Source organism: Diplotaxodon limnothrissa, linkage group LG6, assembly GCF_057381915.1.
Source record: "Diplotaxodon limnothrissa isolate DT_005_m linkage group LG6, D_limnothrissa_male_GT1.1, whole genome shotgun sequence".
NCBI classification, from domain to species: Eukaryota; Metazoa; Chordata; class Actinopteri; order Cichliformes; family Cichlidae; genus Diplotaxodon; species Diplotaxodon limnothrissa.
In genome coordinates, this window is record NC_140601.1 from 40,773,915 (window position 1) to 40,793,684 (window position 19,770).

The 19,770-nt window shown below is 44.6% G+C and overlaps 1 protein-coding gene across 1 annotated transcript; it reads left to right on the forward strand.

Annotated features, from left to right (window-relative positions):
• Nucleotides 1–6,521: 6,521 nt before the first annotated feature.
• On the forward strand, nt 6,522–18,729 carry LOC146631240 (polycomb complex protein BMI-1-like). Its single transcript, XM_085356455.1, has 9 exons — nt 6,522–6,581; nt 7,162–7,289; nt 10,390–10,486; nt 10,589–10,644; nt 10,734–10,863; nt 12,335–12,374; nt 12,486–12,584; nt 13,520–13,600; nt 17,521–18,729. Exons 2-9 carry the CDS (start codon nt 7,172–7,174, stop codon nt 17,893–17,895), a joined length of 996 nt encoding a protein of 331 aa, XP_085212581.1. The 5' UTR covers nt 6,522–6,581; nt 7,162–7,171; the 3' UTR covers nt 17,896–18,729.
• The last annotated feature ends 1,041 nt before the right edge of the window (nt 18,730–19,770 follow it).

The window sequence follows — 19,770 nt, forward strand, 5'->3', positions numbered from 1 at the left end:
AGTTGGAGATTGGGGCCTTTCCATCTCACTCCCTGGAGGATATTCGTGCTTTGCAGGAGGCTGACCCCCTCCTCAAGGATTTCTTGGTACACTGGAGGAGGCACACCCTGCCCTCTTCGGAGGAAAGGAATCAGCTCCCCAAACCAGTCATGGTTCTGCTGCGTCAGTGGGATCGTCTGGTGGAGAAGGATGGCATCCTTTATCGCCGTATTTTGCGTCCAGGTGGAGGTGAGGAAGCCCTCCAACTTGTTCTCCCAGAGGCTCTGAAGCCTGAGACCTTGAGGCAGCTGCACCAGGACCATGGGCACCAAGGTATTGAGCGCACCACTGAACTGGTCAGGCAGCGTTGCTATTGGCCCGGGATGTCCTCTGACATCAAGCAATGGGTTCAGCGTTGTGAACGCTGTCAGGTCGCAAAGGACTCAGGGTTGGGGCCTCATAGTTATATGGGTCACCTGTTGGCGTCTAGGCCAAATGAAATCCTGGCCATAGACTTCACGGTGTTGGAACCTTCCCGTAGTGGAGTTGAAAACGTCTTGGTTATGACTGACGTTTTTAGCAAATACACTGTTGCAGTCCCTACCCGGGACCAGCGGGCCTCTACTGTGGCCCAGGCCCTGTTAACAGAGTGGTTTTTTTTAAGTTTGGCATTCCAAGCCGCCTCCACTCTGACCAGGGTAGAAATTTTGAGAGTTTGGTGATGCAACAGTTATGCGAATTGTATCGGGTAGCCAAGTCCCGTACAACCCCTTACCACCCAGCGGGTAATGGGCAGTGCGAACGGTTTAACCGAACCCTCCATAACCTCCTCCGGACTCTGCCATCATCTCAGAAACGCGACTGGGCTGCATGCTTACCGCATGTGCTCTTTTGCTATAATAGCACGCCACATCAGGGCACCGGAGAGTCACCGTTTCTCTTGATGTTTGGCAGGGATCCTAGGCTGCCTATTGATTTCCTTCTAGGCCGCGTTCAGGACCCAGTGCCTGGAGAGGTACAGGACTGGGTGGCCGAGCACCAAGCCAGGTTAATGGTGGCTTTTGAGGGAGCTCGGGCACGGTTGTCGCTGGCCGCTGACCGCCGTAAGGAACGGCATGACCAGAGAGTCCACCCTGTTCCTTTAAAGGTCGGTCAGCTGGTGTATCTTCGAGATCATAGCACCCGGGGCCGGCACAAGATCCAGGACCTTTGGAGCTCTGTGGTCTATCAGGTGTTGAGGGCACCCCAAGAGAACGGGGCTGTTTATACCATTGCCCCCGTGGGAGACTTGGAGAAGGTTCGACATGTCCATCGTGACATGTTAAAGGCACAGGTCAGCCTAGGGCCACCTACACCTGGTCCACCGGTTCCACCCCCACCTGTACCCGCTGACTCAGAGCAGACCTCTCTGAGTGACGACGAGTTGTGGCTCCTTGTCCCTGAGGTACCCTCACACCCTGTCGCACCTGTGGTGTCACTTCCCGATGCCTCTAGAGTTCCATCGGTGGAGCTCAGGTCTACTCCCAGTGTGATTGTAGCACCCTCGACCTCTGCTCCCCCAGGTTCTTCCTCAGGCTCTGTTGAACAGTCTGAGGTGAGTGGGCCACATTTGCGGAGAACAGCACGTTCAACAGCTGGTCATCACTCAAATGTTTATCACTTGCCACGTCCTGTTGAATCTGCGTCAGTTGCTAATGCTCAGCTTGCCATATTCAGGCCATGGTGTTAGGTTCCTTGAGTTATTGTCGGGGCGCCAATACAAAAAAAGGGGGGTAGATGTAGCCAGATGGGCTACTCGCCTTCAGTTGTTTTTCTTCTCTCATTCTCTCTCTCTCTCGCTCGCTCTACCACCCTCGCTCTCTTTCCACTGCACTCGCTCCTTGTATCAGGTGATCGGGTTAATTGGGAACCCACCTGCACATTGATTGCAGGGTGGCGCTAGCCTGTATAAAGCTAAGCCGATGTCTTGTTGGATTAATTCCTCCCGAGCTTCTGGTACGATACAGCAGTAAATGCTGGCGTACTGCGACGGACTGATCAGCAAGAGCCGATTATATGACAGCTACAGCGCAGCAGTCTGTTTAATTCTGCCATTGCGGAGAGAGGTGTTCGTGGTATCTCCACCAATGAGAGTATAGTGCCTCCGGTCCTGGGGTAAGCTGTTAGAACTACTTTTATTAGCATTCATAGCTATAAGAGTTTAAGGTTACACTTATCTGTTTCAGGGTTCACTGCTGTACTCACCTCTCCATGGTAAATTGTCCAACCTAAATTGGAAGAGTGGACTGCCTTCTCAGTTGCTGTTGTGAACTCCTCCTTGGTGGAGTCTGCTGTCTTGTCTTGTTTTGTCTTATCTTGTTTTTATTAAGTAGGCTTACCTTTTTTTTTGGGTTCGCCTGGTGTTCTATTTTACCCTGGACTGTTGCTCGTACCCACACTTCTGTGATCGGGCTGAAGTGATTCTCTGCCCGAGTGTCGTGCTGGGACTCTAAATCGCCTGGGTGGCCGGTCTCAGCCGGTGGGGAGCCAGACCGGCCTACGCCTGAGAATAATTATTACCAGCACGAGTGGTAGTTTGACCCGTGGGGAATAAGCCTTTCCCGTGTGTGTGTGTGTGTGTGTGTGTGTGTGTGTGTGTGTGTGTGTGTGTGTGATTTCTTTTATTAAAGTGTGTTTTAGTCTTTTTATGATTTGTAGCGAGCCTGACGCTCAGTGTCCTTTTATTCTTTTAACATACTTTTCTGTGTTTTATTTCAGTGAAGGAGGACGAGCCAGTGGCCCCGGGACCTCAGGTGGTGGGTCGTTTTCACACTTTCTTTTGTACAGCACTGGGTGGTCTGCAGTGATTCTTTTGGTGTGATTTTCTTTTGGTTCCACGGCTGCTGGTAAGTCCAAGTTCCACGATTGTTTATTTTTACTGTAGGACACTGTCAATAATGACGCTACATCTTGACTTTTAATATTTTATTTATAAAATATTATTTATAATATTTTATTTCTATAAATAAAACTGTTTTAATATTGGAAGCCAACCTGCCTCAGTGTGCATCCTTGAATCTGTGCGGTCTTCTTTTATTCCTTTTATTTATTTTTCTTAAATATATTTCCTGGGGGTGTAATTCCCCTAGGTGGCGTTGTCAAGTTTATTTATTTTGTTCATAACCCTGCCGACCACTTGGTCACAGTAGTAATTCTAATAAACGTGAGCACAAGAGAGAGGGAGACACCCTACAATGAACTGAAACATTAACTTGTTATTTATTCCTGCTTAAAACAGATTATCATGGATTTTGAAATCTTATTTGATTTTCATTTGTACTTATTGTACAGGCCAAGTGTGTCGCCAACCCTCACACTTTATCCTGTTTTGTTTGCTTGTTAAGTTAGTATAAGATGTAATGACATGTGCTTTTGTATATTGTATATTCTGGTACTTTAGCACAAGAAATATCATTTAGTGTGCATATTAGGGTTTGTTTAAATGAAATGGACAGAAAAGGTTTTTTAAAAATGGAAACACAATAACGATGTAGACTGCGTTATGAACAAGGCAGGAACAACTTTGTGTCCTATTGTGTTTCAGCTGCTTTGTTTTCATTTCTGTTGCAATGCTTTCTGAAATTGTTTACACCTCAGGGTCATCGTATTACCGGCACACAATCGATAATGCGTCAGTGTGGTGTGACCCCCCCCCCCCCCCCCCCCCACATGAAAGGCTCACCCAGGAATATTTTATGGCAGGAAGCATAAACGCTGTTCCACCAGAAACATGTTTCTAAGGGAGGGGAGGCGGCCCTTAGATATAAACAGTGGAGTCATTCTGCTCATTTCCAGCTTCATATTTTTTATTTTTGGTCCTAGAGTAACTTTACATAATTTCCAGATCATTGACTCTTGGAGCAACCCTCAGTTCATCCTCTGTTTGGAAAAAAATGTTTTTTTAGCTCCTCCCCATTTTGGCCAACTTTCTTTTGATTGGCTTCCCCTCATAAGCAAAAGGTTTGAACAGCAGGTGGATAGGACTTAGCTGTGTCTGGTGTTCACATGTATCTGGTTGATGTTAATTTTCACTGCTAATTTTCCTGTGATTGTGTGGACTCTACAAGCCATTACACTAAAATACAGCCACTACGCATGTAGCCTTCAGACTGACTCTAAAGAGAAATTCAAAAAGTAAAACAGGAAGCTCTCCATTTCTGCAGCTGTATAATCCTGTACTTAGAGAGATCTGGTCTCAGTGACATCAAACAGAGCCACACTGACTAGGATAGAATAGAATAATCCTTTAATTGTCCCAAAGGGGGAAATTTGGAAATTTGACCACATGATTTGAAACTTGCTTTATGTTTCTTTCTACATTGAGAGTAAATAGAGAAAACTACGACATATCCCATGCAACGCTATTGAAAATTCACCCTAGAGACTGTGTGTTAGAAATTATCAAACTGACCTAACTTGAAACATTTTGTAACCGGGCAACACAAAAAAATCCCAACGTTTATTAAACTGAGACTTCAGTGGGTTGCAAAGATCTCCGAGATCCTTAAAATTAGAATATTAAGTCAGGCTGGTGCAGTTTTACATTTAAAATGATTGATACATGTCCACGAACGTATCAAGACTCAATATGTTCGTACTTTCATCAAAGAAATGTAATTCCCTAAAATATCTTTGATTTCAGTGATTTGTTTGAAATGCTTACAGAATAAGTCAGAGGTTCAGCCGGAAATTTGTAGATGCTCTGCCCTGAGCGTGTCTGCACCAGGCGGGAGGACACTGGAGAACAGATGGCAGCTTCAGTTAAAAACACGACTGAAGCAGGAGACTGATGGGAAGTGCTGGTAAATGTTGAATTCACTCTCTGCTGCCATAGTTGGTTTTGTTTTGTTTTCTTTACACAAATGACGTGTCCATCTTACATTGATGACGTATTAGGGGAAATTAATTGGTGCTCAAAATTTCCGTTTTATTTGTAGTACTCAGACTCAGTTTATCCTGCTGTTACATTTCTACCTTACGTGACCGCTGTCCGCACTGAGGGCGTCCACACATGGCTATTTAATTATTCTCAGCGGGGGCGGGAGCTGGGGGCGGGAGCTGGGGGAGGGTGGGGGGTTCATGCCCTGACAACCTGCTTCCCAGAGGACACGATGGCCTTTAAAAGCGTCTAAAGAACAGATGGTAGCCACTGAGGTGCATTATGGGGGTTGTAGTTTTTGAAACTTGGTCCAAATCACAGCGTATTATTTCTTTATCCTGTTTTTTCAGCTTTGGTTGATTCGCAGGTGTAGATTTTGGGCGGTGGGGGTGTTGTCTCAGCATTTAGACGCATGAAGCACATGAATCTACAGCTCCTCTCCCCTGTGAACGACGCAGAGGAATTACCGAAGAGACAAAGACTTTTTTTCATGCGTGGATAAAGACGCTTTCATGTCAATGCGGAAAATATGCAATAATTAATAAAATCAAGTGTCTGGCAATCACAGTTTCCTGGGAGATGGATCTACACCTATGGGTGCAAAGGTGCATTTCACTATAAAAAGCAAAAAGGGTGAAGCAGGATGAACAGATCCTGCGGAGCTGCTGTGGAGTCACTTTATAAAAACGATGCTCTCCTTTGATTCACTCAGAAACATTCAGGAGGTCCAAACCCAGCATCAAAGAACTCTGATTTTTTTTTTCCTTTCGATTTTTACACTTTGTGCTTCAAGGTAAATGTGGGACCAGTGAATTTTCCTCCTCCTTTGTGATGTTGTGAATGAGACCGTACTTTCTTAAAGTCAGAAGTAACTTTTCTCATAACCTCCCCCCCCCCCCCCCCCCCCCAGAGTTTATTTCATGTCTTTAAACATGTGCTGTTATCTCAGCTCTACCTGGGGGATATTTCTAATTTCTGAAATTAGTTAGAAATTAGAAATTACTGCATGTCAACTAATCTGCCCTGAAATCTGTTAAGATAAACCTTTACTAGTCCCACACGTGGGAAATTTGTTATTTTATGTTGTTAAATTTGTTGAAATCTTTTGAGTATTTGTTTTTCAGGTGGAAATCTATGTCCTCTTTGTAAAACAGTTATTAATTGTGTCTAAAAATGGCATTTGTTCAGTATATTTACTTGTTTCTTATAAAATAATTAAAATGAAAACGGAAAAAAACCCCTCTCAGTTCTAATAACATCTCCCGGAGCTGGTGGGCCATCCGTGGGTCTCGGGCCCGGGGACACGAGGCCTGTAGGGCCTCTCTCCCTCGGTCATCCACAGAAACTCAGTCAGAGCAGCGGAGGGCGGGGCCGGGCGGGCCGAGCAGCCGCTGACTGACACAAATTAATCACAAGGTGGAAAATCAGAACAAGAATTGCGGGGCTCGGCGTGTGCGGGACAAACACCGTGGACAAAGTGCGCGGGGCCTGCGGACTCTGAGTCTGGACACCCTCTTCGCCCCGTGAACGAGGCGACAAAATAAAGTCACGTGATCCAAAATGGGCAGTCCTCTGACGGTGCTGAAAAAAGCCATTTTCTGGCGCTGCTGCAAATTCTGTCCAAGTCCCAAATAACTGAGCCGCCCTGCGCCGCGAGGACGCGGACCCTCGGAGGAGAGACCAGGTAGGACCGCGCGTCGCGGATCGCTTTTGTTTATCGCGCTCATCGCGGCTCAGTTTGCTGAGGCGCAACGCGAGGCGCACGGTGTCACATTCGAGTCTCCCTTGTTCGCCTCCTGGTACAGCAGCCCTGTCAGTGGATTTAAGATGGCTGCTTTGTGTACCAGTGTGCTTTTCTGCGGCTCGGTGCCCCCCTCCGAGCCGCCGCTTTCGCCCGCGGTGCTGGGTTGAGGTGCGGGCTCGGACGGCGGAGCTCCGCGGGGAGGGGAAACGCTCTTTGTTGGGCTGGAGGAGATGAGCTGGTGCACGAGATGAGGCCACACAGGGGCGATCGAATAGCCCGCTGCCTGCCGTGTGCCCCTCACAGTCTGCGCTGAGCTGCTCGGCTCCTGCTCCCGGCTCGTCCCTGAACCCAGCACCGGGATTTGTGGGCTTTCGTCGGCTCCGTTTGTTGTGGTTTCGCGAGCCGCTGACGCGGTGCAGACAATGTGTGAGGAGATCCGGGCACAATGTGGGGGATGACCTGCAGTCTCCAGCAGTAAGCGCTCATAAAAACCCCCTCACGTTCTCTGCTTCTTCTGCAGATCAGCCCAGATGGATAAAATGCAGCCTAACCGGATCAAAATCACAGATCTGAACCCACACCTCACATGCCCTCTGTGCGCCGGCTACCTGATTGATGCTACGACCATCGTAGAGTGCCTGCACTCCTGTAAGTTCCTCACATGAATGCACCACCTTACATGCATGCACACCGTTTCCATCAGACCTCTGCTCATGATGATGTTGAAGGGAGGTGAACAGGCGTGATGTTGAGTCACACACTCCACCTCAATTAGGCCTGTAGGAGGTCCACTTCAGGGACCACACTTGCACAGCAGCACATGACTGCATCTTCTGGGTTGTGTTGAAACTGCTTGTGCTGGATGTTCATGTTAAACGTGGGCAAAGTTTCAACTGACGGTCAAGGAATCCCTGTGAGCCAAAACGCCAGGCTTCACACTGACAGACCTTTCTAATCTTGGATCTGTGTGATGTCACAGAGAGGGGATATCCCTAATATGGGTTTCAGGAACCCATCAGAGCTAATCTACGGAGAGCCATCAACTCCTTATTAATGCTGCTGTTCTGAAAATTGCTGCAGGTAGCCTCAATGAATAAGAGCAAATGGAGCTAAATGGCTAAAATAGGTTCTTACACCTGCTTCGAGAACACTGGTGGGAAGCCGGTTTCATTCAGAGAGCCGTACTTACTTAAATGATACAAAGGACTACGCAGAGCTGAAGCACTGTGCGCCACATTTGCTAAACTCCACCACTTTGGTAGACATAAGGATAAGAATGAGTCCCACAACTTTCTGACAGGTTGGTCACTCTGTGACCGTCTCGAGTACCACGACATAAAATAATCCACTGAAAAGCTGAATCAGTGTTTCCTTTTTATTTATATTCACCATCTGAGTAATAGACTAGGCCTGGTTTAGGTTTTCTTTCCGTATGTTTGAGGCCGGTTTGAGACAGAGGGCTGGCCTCCTCTGGGACTTATTTTGCTTTTTAAAGCCATCATTTTCTTTGTTTTTGTAAACGTGGTATCAGTTGTGTAAATGAATTTCAATGACTGCCCCTTTTCATTTAATTTTGCCTTTAAAAACACTCTCGTCATACTAGATATTCAGTCCAGGCTCATGTTCTCTGGATGCTGTTTGTTTATAAGCAATAATTAAATCAGACATTAAAAAAAGTAATTAAGAGGTTTCCGTGTGTGGATAAGAAGGAGCTGCTTGTGGTGGTTGATGGAGACGCTATCAGGAGGCTGCTGCTCGCTTCGTGCCTGAAATCAAAATGGCAGATGCCATAAAGCTGCTCATGGTGCTGTGATGTCACTAAAATTTACAGAAAGGTATTTTACTGCAATCAAAACCCATAAAAGAAACTCTTGATCATTGTCCTTATTTCTATTGTCACAGACACGAGAACCAGTGTTAAAACAAAAACCAAAGAAAAGCCGACTGCAAGCGCAAACGCACGGTTCCCACCCACCTGTGCAAGAGTAGCCAATCAAAAGAAAGATGGCTGGAAGGCAAACCGGCTTGTTTCAGACAGAGGAAGAACTGAGGGGATGCATGAAGGCTCAGAATAGGTAGATAGGGATTATTATGAATTGTGGTTCATGCAAAGCTGCTGTAGTAGAGTCAAAGAGTTAAACTATGAAGCAGAAATGTCTCGTTTCATTGTATGGCATCAAAAGCAGTCAAGAACCTGTGTTGACTCCTTATCACTGAGTAAATGAATAAAGAGAACGCCATCGGCACCAGGGAAGCGTGTCCTGGTATAGAGCGTCAGCCTGTTGCTATGCAGAAAACAGCACAAGCATAAAAACAATAATCATCATAAATTATTGTTATTTATTTACCCAGTCCTTTAGTCTCATCAGGAAGTGTCCCAAATCCTGGAAGTGACCCAGGAATGTCAGCTTAGCAGCTTTAATAAGACCTCTCTTGAATTCTCCAGATAGTAAGGAAAGGTGCTTCAATGCGTCCTTTGTTACCTCCTTTAGCAGAGGACACACCGGACCATCCTTTATGAAAGGGGAGGTGTTCACAGTTCATAGATGAGGCACCATCCAACAAACAGTCGGCGTGACTGACAGGTGCTGCAGAGCATCTATAAGTTTATACGTTTGTTTCCCAGTTCCTGGCTTTATCAACTGGTGCTAATCTTGGTTGAGGTGTTGCCTCACATGAAGTACATGTCTTTATATGAGCTCTGTCAAACTAGTTTGGAAGTTTTATTAAAGATGTCAAAGTGTGTTTAAGGTTCTGGATAATTAAGCTTGAATGCCTGTTGTCGTATCGCAGCCTTTCTAATTATCATGAAATCTTTTCTTTTTGTCTTTTGGCTCGCTGGAGGAAGTGATGGATGGAGTGATTTAGACAAAGATGAGGAAAAGAAAGATTACTCTGAAATGTGTTTTATTTTATAGGTTTTATGTTCTGTTTTTTTATAATGAAGAGATATTTTTCACTGGTGGCTCTGCTTTAGATGACCTGCATGAGGCAGCGTGGTGAGAAAACAGGGGGTAGTGTGATGTGTGTTTTGTAGCAGCAGACATCCTCCATCAGGCTGGTTAGCAGTCCGGTGTGAGCGCAGATGGATTCTCTGAGCATCCAGCTTCTGTGCCTGAATCCTTCGCACTTCTGCTTGACCTCGTCACACTGAGGTCACGGAAACAGAGGCTGGACTGCATCAACGCAGGGAATTTTCCTTTGTTAATGAATTTTAGGGCAAAGTCTGCAAACATTTAAGCATATTTTCAAAATCAGATGTCCTGTTGAACGTGCACATTACATTTTAAAGTAAATTGAATTCATATTATGCTTCCAGATGGCTGTCGAGTGGCGAGATCTTTTATTTACTTTATCGCGCACATACACCTGTGGAGATGTTGGGTTAATTTTGGGTGCTGTGGACACCAAACACACACAAACACACAGCTCTATGTAAGTGCTTTTTCACTCGAGCACTCACTGAATTTGGTTCAGGATCTTCCCAAAGGACACTTCTGTGTGCAGACTGAAGGAGTCGGGGATTGAACCACAGACCCATGGGGCCTGTTCAATCTCCTGAGCCTTAGCTGTTAAAGAGGCCTCTAATGACACAAAAAACCCTTTAAAATAGACAAACGCATAAAAGAAGCGACATTACTAAAACTGTATGCTTTGCACAGAGTCTTCATCCTGAGGGTAAAGGAGGAGAGTGTTCTGGTCTTTCTGCTGCTCGTCCTCTAACAGCTTGTTCTCTCTCCACATGTAGTTTGTAAAACATGCATCGTTGCCTTCCTCGAGACAAATAAGTTCTGTCCTCGATGTGACGTCCAGGTCCACAAGACGTGTCCACAGCTCAGCATCAGGTAATCCAGTCTGCTTCATGTCAGTTTTTTTTCCTAACCTCTCCAAATTCATGATGTTTCATATCTGACACGAATGTTTTTCTTTTCTGTTTTTCATTCCAGAGCAGACAAAACTCTGCAAGACATCGTTTATAAGCTCGTTCCGGGGTTATTCAAAGGTAATGACCACAGTTTTGGGAGGCAGCGAAGGCTTAGTCATATCTTTGTCATAGATTTCAGTTTCACGATGCGCGTGGCTTTCCCGCAGATGAGATGAAACGGAGGCGGGACTTCTACGCAGAGAATCGTGTGCTGGAACCGGGGGAAGTGGTGGAGACGTTCAACATAGCAGAGGATGAAATTATCAGTCTGTCCATACAGTTCTACGAGAGGAACAAGTGAGTCAGTCATTTCCTCCTTATTTTTATTTTACTCGAGAATAAGAGCGAGAACCGTTAATCTGTGGTCTGTCGCACTAAAAGCTACTGCTGAGAGAACAGCGAGTTCGCCTGCGTGTGTCCTCTGTTATATTTGCTCTTATTTAGCTATTTATGTGCATGTATAGATGGAGAAGATTTACTTCATCCTCAAATTTTGTCAATTATTTTTGTTACAGCAGCCAGAAGTGGAAAAACAACTTGGCTCAATAAAAACGTAGATTTAAAATAAAAAATCTATCTATAGATATCTAGATAGAGAGATAGATACAGATATATATCACTTATTAAATATTATAATTCATGTATAATGGGCAGCTTAGTAAGTAAAATCTTCCTTTAATGAGATAAATGAGAAAAGCCTGTGAGTGGTGCAGAGGGCGTCTCAGGTCATTTGTCATCTATGGGTATGCACAGACATTTGGATGAGCTCTGTTCAGCTGAATCCAAACAGTGTGCTGATTCAAACTGAAATCATTCACCAATGAAGGAGGAAAATTCCCCCAGCAGCTCATATGGACTCAGTCAGACAGCTGCGAGTTCAATATTCAGGCCACACAAGCAGCCAGACCAGACTTCCACCGCTCTTCCTTCACAAACTGGACATTCCCTCCACATTCCTGCTTACTGCTCAAATTAATATCTGTTTGCCCAGAAGTCCCAAAACCAGGTACGGTCAGATCAGTGCAGGCTCAGCTACGTTTCACTGCAACCGAGTGGTTCTTTTTGTCCAAACACCGCATGTTCTCCACGATGACAGCTGGATGAAATGGTTTATATTTCCTCATCTAAGATTTCCATTTAGCTTTAGCTCTGAAATCCTGTGTCCTGCTCTGCAGCTCCTCCAGGGTTGCAGGCCTCGCTCCCATCAGCGCAGTCAGCTGAAGACTCTCCATTGCTGAGAGCGTAAAAAGAAGGAAAACCACACGTAGGCATGCAGAACCTGATTTGACAAGACTTTTAAAACAACAAGTAGTCATTTCACCTCTACATAAAACACAATCTACCACAAAATATGACTTTATCTGTGAATAACGTTGTTAAAATCAGAAATAAAATGAGTTGAGTGAACAGCACAATGCAAACAGTTATGTAGAAGTCCATAAAATACTTTAAAATACTATAAATACTAATACAGTATTTATATGAATCCCACAGCTGTTAGTTAATATTAAAATAACAATATTATCAGAACAGTTTTTTCTTCTCGCTTCAATGTGTTTGTAACTGGAAGCTTTTGATCATGAAGCGAACAGAAGCAGCTTCCAGCCGGGTCCCAGATTTGTCCAGGCACAATTTATCTGCAGCTCTACGTGGAGTTTTGTTTTTGTTCCACCAGCTGCAGTCTGATTCCTGCGAAAAACTCGTAAATATCATTAAAATGTAAAGAAATTTAATTATTGTTTAACTGCTTTTTAATTTCCCCCTGCAGAAATAATGAGAGGCAGCATTCAGAGATGGAAGGAGACAAGGTAAAGCAAAGATGTTTAAAAGCGGCAGCTGAAGTTAGCCGGTGTAATTATGGTTTTCTGGTCCTCATCCTGGATTAATGCATCCCTCTCTGCTCTTCTCTTTGTTCTCAGTCCAACGGTAAACGCTTCCTGCAGTGCCCGGCAGCCATGTCCGTCATGCACTTAGCGAAGTTCCTCCGCAGCAAGATGGATATACCCAACAACTATCGGGTAATTGGACACACCGCAGCCCCGCACAGTAACGTTTGCAGTATCGATTCTGCAGACAACTTCAAGGCTGAGGTGCAAAAATATAAACGCTTTGTTGTTCCACAGTAGCTGCTACAACGGCGAGGTCATATTGGGTTGCATTTGTGGGCTATAAAAGAGTTCTGGCAATCATCGCGCTGATATGTGAGCTTTCGGTGCAACGTGATAACGAGCAGACGCTTACCTGAAGTGACACTGCTCCGAAAACTGCAAAATTATTAATGCTGCTTTCATTTTTTTATGGAAGCAATAGATCAAATGAAGTCAAAGGAAACCCACAAGCGAATTACAACCCAGCTTCACACGATTCACCTTTTTTTCGGGGTGGTCTACATGTATGTAGATCCCTTAGCTCAGATTAGCACAGTATATCTGGCTATTCAGAGCCCTGCTTTATAGGTGTGGAGGAGTTGTTCCTCACTCGTGTGGGTTTAGTATTCCAGGTATGTGCCACTTGATAATAAAGTCAGGCGGCTTGAAAGACATTTTTAAAAACACATTTTCTCCACAAAAAGCTGCTTTGATTTCTGCTTGAAGAGGAAGATGAGCCAGGCTGAAGGATTTCACACACAAGTCAAATATGTGCAACTTAATCCTATTTGTATGAAACGGTACGTGATTAAAACTGTAGAGCGACGTGGAAAAAACAAAGCTGCGCCTCAACCTCTTTGTTTTCAGAAACACGGGTGAAGTAAACCGTCAGGAGCATAAACTGGCCTAGACACAGATTCACGTAAAGCTTGGAGTCTGTTTAAATCCAGAATTATCTTATTTGTACGCAGGGAAACAAACCTTTCGCCGTGGTCGTTTATGTCGGTACAAACTTCAAACAGCTCGCCTGGCAGAGGACGTTTTCCCCCGCTAACGTGTTAAATGGGTTTCACGGTGTGTTACAGGTGGAGGTGCTGTATGGGGACGAACCCTTAAAGGACTACTACACACTAATGGATATCGCTTACTTCTACGAGTGGAGACGAGTGAGTGAAACCTTTCATGTCTTTGACTTTGAAACAAACATCAGCAGCTTGATTTGAAATGAGGAGAGTACAAAATGTATTTATTTTTTTTATTTTTTTAAGGGTCTGTTTGGATTCAATCAATATATATATATTTAAAAAATGCATTTAGGCTTGTAGACATGGTCGAGACAGTCTGCTGAAATACAACTCGAGTATCAGGATTAGGGCTGCCACGATTAGTCGACTAGTAACGATTACGTCGACTATTAAAATCGTCGATGACTAATTTAATAGTCGACACGTCGTTTGAAGCTTTGTAAGATCCCAAAAGACGCAGGAATAAGTAGTAGGATTTAAGAGTGTAATAACGGACTGAAACAGAAGATGGCAGCACTGCATGTACAAGGATGCCAGCTGCCGTTAAACCCCGAAGAAGAAGAAGTAAGTAAGTAAAAGTAAAGTAAAACTTTATTTATATAGCACCTTTCAAGATAAAAATCACAAAGTGCTTCACAGAAGCTAAAACCTAAAAATAAAAATCAACTAAAAGCAAGTTTAAAAAGATGGGTTTTTAGCTGTTTTTTAAAAGCGACCACTGAGTCCACAGATCTCAGGCTCAAAGGGAGAGAGTTCCACAATCTGGGGGCCACAGTTCCAAAAGCTTTGTCGCCTTTTGTTTTCAGCCTCGTGTGCTGGACAGCAAGCAAGCCCTGGTCACATGACCTCAGGGACCTGCTGGGAATGTATGGATGCAAAAGTTCACTTATATACGTTGGTGCTTGTCCATGCAGGGCCCTGAAAGTCAAGGTCAAAACCTTAAACTGGATCCTGAATTTAACGGGGAGCCAGTGCAGCTGAATCAGCAGGGGTGTGACATGGGAAAACTTGGAGGACTTGGTCAGAAGCTTTGCAGCAGCATTCTGAACAACTTGCAGACGATCCAAAGAGGCTTTACATAAACAAGTAAACAAAGAATTACAGTAGTCCAGACGAGATGAAACAAATGCATGAATGACAATTTCTAATTCGGAGCGCGATACAATGGGACTCAGCTTAGCAATGTTTCTCAAATGATAAAAACAGGAGCGAACCAAAGAAGCTGTGTCCCAGAATTCATAGCGCGGCCCAGCTAAGTTGTCAACAATGGCGGCAGCTAGTTAGTTTTAATGTTACTCTTATTATTCTTTCTGGGTCACAAAATAAACGTTTAACATATTTTCAGGTGCGAATGTAGCTGTGTAAACCTCAAATATCTGCTCAGTTTATCAAGACACCACATATTTTCAAAAGCGCTCCGACGTTTTCAGAGACGTCTGTTACCCACCGCTAGCTCGATAGCTAGCCGGGGGCAAGGCTAACTAGAGCCGTGAGAACACCGGACTCCCGGCAAACAGTTTTCAAACCCACCGCCGTCTTTCGCTACTCAGGTTAAACATGATATATAAGTCACTTAGATAACTTAAAAATGTTGTTGTTTGCCTTTTTTTAAAGTATTTTATTGGTTCCTGATTAAATCGGTTTGGCTGAGATTAAAGTTAAGAGTTTTTACACAGCTGAATAAATGTCAAGCAGATTAAACTCCATCGAAACAATCTGCAAATGTCATTAAAATTTAATAAACTCTCATCTTGTCTTTATTTTTAGTTAGCACATACCTTAAAAACTTAAAGCTGTAAGCTAATGATAGTTATATAAGAGCAGATGCTGCTGGTGCAATAAGCTGTATGTTTTACATCCAATGGATGCATGATCTGATTAGTCGACTAATCGCAAAAATAATCGGTGACTAGTCGACTATCAAAATAATCGTTTGTGGCAGCCCTAATCAGGATAAGGAGGAAAGGTGATTTAAGTGACTTTGGATGTGTTGTGGTTGTTGGTGCCGGGCGGGTTGGTCTGAGTAGAAACGGCTGATCTTCTAGAATTTCCCCTCCCAGCAATCTCCAGGGTTTACAAAGAATGGTCTGAAAAACAGAAACTGCCAGCAGTCGTCTGACCTGTGGCTTTAACAGGGTGTTTTTGCCCAGAGGAGAATAAGCAGAATTGGGGGAAAAAAAGATTTCCCAGAGGTAACCGAAGCCGCTGTATCCGCTGTCCTCACTTCAAAGTCACCAGACTTGTTTTGTTAATCTGGGACTTTTTGGTTTGAACAAATCCTCACTCACTACTTTCGCTAACTACTTTTACTCCCCTGTCCCGTAAGTTAAAGTTCTTGAATCCAAAGGTGTCTGGTGATTTGAGGAGAGGACTATACCAGCTTCATTTCCCCGACTGTAAGGGAAAAATTGTAGAAATGTTTTAAATGTAGTTTAAATTGTATGCATTAATCTTACAATTTAAACAAGTCTGCATCTCCCAACAAAGGGCTGTGCCGACGGCCGTCTGCTGTCTGTAATAACCGACTCTACCAAAGAGTACCTCGCATAATCCCATTTCAAAAAAAATCCAAGTAAATCCTTTGAGAAATTAAAAAAACAAGGCAGACTAAAGTCTGATGTGATGGATTACTGTCCTGAATAAACTTCAAGTCCTTACAGGCTGAACTGGTATAAACTGTAAAGCAAAACCAGGAACTGCTGGGAAGGAAACAGACGCTCCTAAAAGAACAAGCTCAAACAGGATGACTGTGTGGCCACGATGACTGTGCTTCATCAGGCTTGGGTCGAGTGGTTTGGAGAGAAAGTTAGAGAGGCAAGGCTGAGGTGGTTTGGACACGTCCAGAGGAGGGCTGGACAAAGGATGCTGAAGATGGAGCTTCCTTGAGCAGGGAAAGAGTAAGAGCACAAAGATTCATGGATGGAGGGCATGCAGAGGGGAGGCCCGGGATCAGGTGAGATGGAGGGAGATGATCTGCTGTAGTGACGCCCGAGGCAAAGCTTTTCCCAGCGACAGCAACAGTTTACTACTTTAATCAGATGCAGTGAAATCTGACTGAGCTGTTTTCAAACACATATCGCAGCCCTCCACGCTTCAAGCGACTGTGTCAGACTCGCTCACATCAAATGCTTAAGCCACCAGTTTCCCAGGTGGGGTCACAAAGCGAGCAGACACCCTCACCCCCTCGTTCCCAGTAGAGGGGAAGATCTGATGTCCAAATCTCTCTTTCAGGGTTTATTTTCCCGCACATTAAACGTTTTGGTCTTCTACCAAAGAAATGATCACTTGATGACCTCATCGAGCACAGCAACGGCATCCAGATTAAAAATTGCAACATCGCAAAAGAGGGACTTCAATTAGAGATTTGTTCTATTATGTCTTTACTAACTGTGAAACCTGCATCTCAGTTAGCATGGTTTATCCTGCTTTTCACTGCAACTAGGACCATCGTTTACAAAGTGAACTTTATGATGATTTTTAAGACAGTAAAGTCTTCAGCAAAGTGTTTCCAGAGGGAGCAAACATCTTTTTGCAACTACAGATATCACCCCCTGCTGGTCGTTAGAAAGAATGACAATCTGAGGCGTTTTTAGATATTGACGTCACTTTCTTTGAATCCAGAAGCTGTGTACATCTTTTATATACAGTCTGTAATTGTAGGCTGGAATATACAACAGTCATTTATCTGTGTTGACTGTCTTTGTGAGCAGCTGGGTGAAGCATTGCTTTGAATTTATCTTTGAAATGATCAGATCAGTCAGCCCTCTGCTGATGGAGGTAGTAAAAGATGCACTTGTTTTTTTGGGTTAGTATTTTGAGGATTTCAGCTTTTATTTCAGCTGCTGCGTCATTGATCCTGTCCTAAACAAAAGTGGTGCCCAGATTAGCAGAGTAGCTGTTGGGTTCCTAGCTATCAGAGGACAAATACCCTTTTGTTGGTTTAGTGTTTATTGTACGTGTGGGACTAGTTTAAAAATGGACTCTGTGTTTTTAAGGGATTTCTTAAGGTCCTGTACACTCCTGTAAACACATTTTCGCTCTGTCTCTCTGCGTCCGTGCAGACTGGACCCATCCCTCTGCAGTATCTGGTCAAACCCACCCGGAAACGCCGGAGGCCGTCCCAGTCTGCTGCTCAGGGCCACTCCGACGGCGTCAACACCAGCCCAACGTCGGAGAGCGACTCTCAGAGCGACAAAGTCCACAGTCCCGCTGCCGCTCAGCCGGCCCGAGCCTCCTCTCAATCCAGCCCGGCGTCCCACAACCTCTCTCCCGCCATCCAAAGCTCCAACGGTACCACTGTGACCAACAACGCTCAGCGACACGCCCTCTCCTCCAAACAGGCCGCTCGGAAGGTGACTGTCAACGGCACGAGCTCCGGGGCCAGCAAAGAGGAGGCGAGGGGGGGCGACAAAAGCGGCCTGCCTCCCACGACCTAACGCGCGCGCACACGGCGGCGAGGAGGACACTGTTTGAATTGCTTCCTTGTTTCTTTGTGCAGAGCAAAGACAGCTCGGGCCTTCGTCCTTCTGGAAATGCGGGAGGCAGATTTGTGTTATCTTCCAGCAGGACAGACTGAAACGTGCAGCCAAATAGACACTTGTATGTATGTGCGTGTGCGTGCGTGTTTATGTGTGTTAGACTAGAACAGTGCACACATACAAACTGTACAGTATGTATCAAATGTGAGCATGTGTGCGTACATATGTATAAACTTATCTTTTATACAAGATATTGTAATCGTTTTGTATTGTACACGCAGTGGGTCTGTTTCATTTCCATAAGCATCGATTTGGCCTCCGTGAAACTTGAGACAAAATGCTGAAAGGCATTGCAGTGCGGCTCACTGCTGAAGCTGGATGTAAAGACGAGGAAGAGAAACTCTTGCTTTAAACAGTCAGACGTGTCAATAACTGCTGTATAAGTGTCCAGTATAAGCAACAGCTCATCAGGTAACACATGCTCATTAAATTGTTGATGCACTTTGTTACGGTCACTTCACACAAACCGACAAGTATTTTCCCGACAGGAGAAGCATTAATATTTACAGAAGCACTACCAAGCTGTTTGTCAGCGTTCTTTCCTTCATGGCAGTCGAAGAACTCAAAAGGGATTTTTGAATATTTGGCCATGTATGTTGTAGTTCCATGCATTCCAAGCATTCCTTTGATTTTTTTTTTTTCTTCTTCTTTCCGTTCAACAATGATGCTTTGTTTTTGTTTTTTTCCAATTACAAAAAAGCAGCCATATGTGCATGTTTTAGGTCAATAAAATGTTTACTTACTAGGTTTTTCTGACCCGAGTGTCCTGTTTATGCTCCAAACAAATGTTTGCTTGACATCCATCCCGCCGACTCGTTCTCATCGTCCTCCTGAGAAGAATCAGACCGCCTTCCTTCATTTTAACGTGGTGTGAATTAAATGTTTGGCACAGCTGCATTATAAACAACTACAGCTGTATTTTATAATCTGAGATGTAACAGTGCTCATTAATTTTTTTTTTTTTTTCAAAATATTTAGGGCGACTTCTAATTAAATTCACAACATGGTGCAAAGTGGCAGGACAGTTTTTTGTTTGTTTTGTTTGCTGTATTTAATCATTGCTTTGAATGCAGGTCCTTTCTGTGTCTGAGTGGGTACTCTGGCTTCCTCCCACAGTCCAGAGACGAGCAGTTCGTGGGGTTAGGCCAGGGGTGGGCAACTCCAGGCCTCGAGGGCCGGTGTTCCTGCAGGTTTTAGATGTGTCCTTGAACCAACACAGCTGATTTAAATGGCTAAATTACCTCCTCAACATGTCCTGAAGTTCTCCAGAGGCCTGGTAATGAACTAATCATGTGATTCAGATGTGTTGACCCAAGGTGAGATCTAAAACCTGCAGGACACCGGCCCTCGAGGCCTGGAATTGCCCACCCCTGGGTTAGGCTCACTGGTGATTATAAATTGCCCGCAGGTGTGAATGTGAGTGTGATGTCTCGTTGTGTTAACCCTGAGGTTAACAGGAGAAGATGAATGGATGGATGGATGGATGACAGCTGTGGAAATGAAAGCAACACTCGATCATCTCAGTATAACACAAGGTCAGTTACACTTTAGGATCGACAGTCTGTCCAGTAGGAAGGATCAACTTTTGTGAGTCTTTGTCACTATTGGTAGCAGGAGACAATGTCTGAGCATGCTCCTGGATGGACAGTGCTATTTGGTAGCATCAGATGCATAACATCTGAGAAGTACTCAGTTAAATTCAGGACTGGGGACCTGATCCCATTCTCCTGGAGTCTGATCAGAAACGTGTATGAGCAGCTTGCTGTAGGTCAC